General features: G+C 74.9%; 1 protein-coding gene across 1 annotated transcript in view; it reads right to left on the bottom strand.

The window, feature by feature from the left end:
* The window catches only part of ADSS1 (adenylosuccinate synthase 1), a 16,825-nt gene extending 16,457 nt beyond the window's left edge, over window positions 1-368 (bottom strand). The window contains exon 1 of the mRNA XM_039876568.1: window positions 106-368. Within this exon, the coding sequence (XP_039732502.1) occupies window positions 106-297 (192 nt within the window). The 5' untranslated portion in view covers window positions 298-368. The remainder of the gene's footprint in view (window positions 1-105) is intronic.
* Between the last annotated feature and the right edge of the window lie 1,013 nt (window positions 369-1,381).

Genomic DNA, 1,381 nt, shown 5'->3' with positions numbered 1-1,381 from the left:
GGGAGGGAAGGCGTCCAAGAGGCGTGTCGGAGTCCAGGTGGGAGGGCGGGGGGCCGGGTCTGCCTGGGTGGGGGGCTCGTTGGGTGGGGGACCGCCCCGGCGCACCTGGCAGCGGCTGATGATGTCGGCGTCCGTGGCCAGCAGGTCCACCACCTTGCCTTTGCCCTCGTCCCCCCACTGCGCGCCCAGGACCACGGTCACGCGGGAGCCGGTCGCTGCCGCCTCCTGCTGCAGCCGCCCCCGCTTGACGCCGCCGGCGCCGGGGGGCCGGTCGTTGGAGGCGCGGGTCGCCGACATGCTGCCCGGCCGGTCCGCTGCGCTGGGCCGCCCGACAGCCGGCCGGCCCGCGCGTCCCCGCCATTAAAAGGCGCCGGCCGGGGGCGGGGGCGGGCCGCGTGACGCTCGCTGACCTCCGGCCGCCGGTCCCGCCCCCGCCGCCGTCAGGAGCCGAGCTGGGCCGCGGGGACAGACGGCGCGCTCCGGGGTTCCTCCAGCGGGCCTGGCTGGGGCGCCCCGGGAACGTAACGAGGGCGTTCGCGCCCCGCGCCCCGGCGCAGGCCTGGGCGCTGCGAACCCGCCCCGCGGGGCCCGGGCCTCGGAATTCCAGCAACTGCGGGGGGCCTCTAGTGCGACTGGCAAAAGGGGAGCCTCGTTTCTGTGCACCCCTGGAGGGTCCGTACGCCCGGGGGCTGGTGAGCACCTGCCCCGCGGGGAACCCGGCTCCGCCGGGCCGGCGCGCGCGCCCTCTGCTGGCCGCGGGAGGACGGCGCGTTTCCCCTGCGCGCGCGCCTGGCGCCTGGCACAGGACACACGTGGGGCCGCGCCCGCTGGCCCCACACCCGCACGGGGCTCCGACTCGGAGCCCGGCTGCCCTCGGTCCTCAGGGCCCTGACTTGGGGGGAGGGGACCGACCGTGTAGTCAGTCAGGGTAACCTGGCCTGGCAGGCGAGCAGCCAGCCAGGGACGCTCACCGGTCGCACACGGCCAGGGTCTCCGAAAGGCCCCACCCACACCAGAGCGCTTTCCTGTTCCAGCGTGTGGACGGTCTGGGTGCCCAGGGAGGGTGTGCAGGGTGTGAGGGGCCCCTGTGTTCCTCCTGCCCACTGCACCGGCAGTGGGCTCCGGCCCAGCACGGCTAGCTCCACGGCTGGGGGGAGGGGCCACGGCCGGAGCCGCGCTGCCCATTAGGCCTTTTATCCGGGCCGGGCTCAGCCCGCTCCGCCCCTCCCTGGGGGGCGGGTGTCTTGCTGCAGAGGGGTCGGAGCCACCAGGCTGATGGGGTTCCTGCCTGGCACTCTCAGGCTGGAGAAAGGGAGACCAGACACTCCGCAGGAGGGAGTGCACCCCAAGCTTGTCACACGAAGGTCATGCAGAGAGAGTT

This window comes from Pteropus medius, unplaced genomic scaffold (genome assembly GCF_902729225.1).
Source record: "Pteropus medius unplaced genomic scaffold, Ma_sr-lr_union100, whole genome shotgun sequence".
Lineage (NCBI taxonomy): Eukaryota > Metazoa > Chordata > Mammalia > Chiroptera > Pteropodidae > Pteropus > Pteropus medius.
Note: the sequence above shows the minus strand (reverse complement) of the source record. Positions and strands in the feature narration are given on the sequence as shown.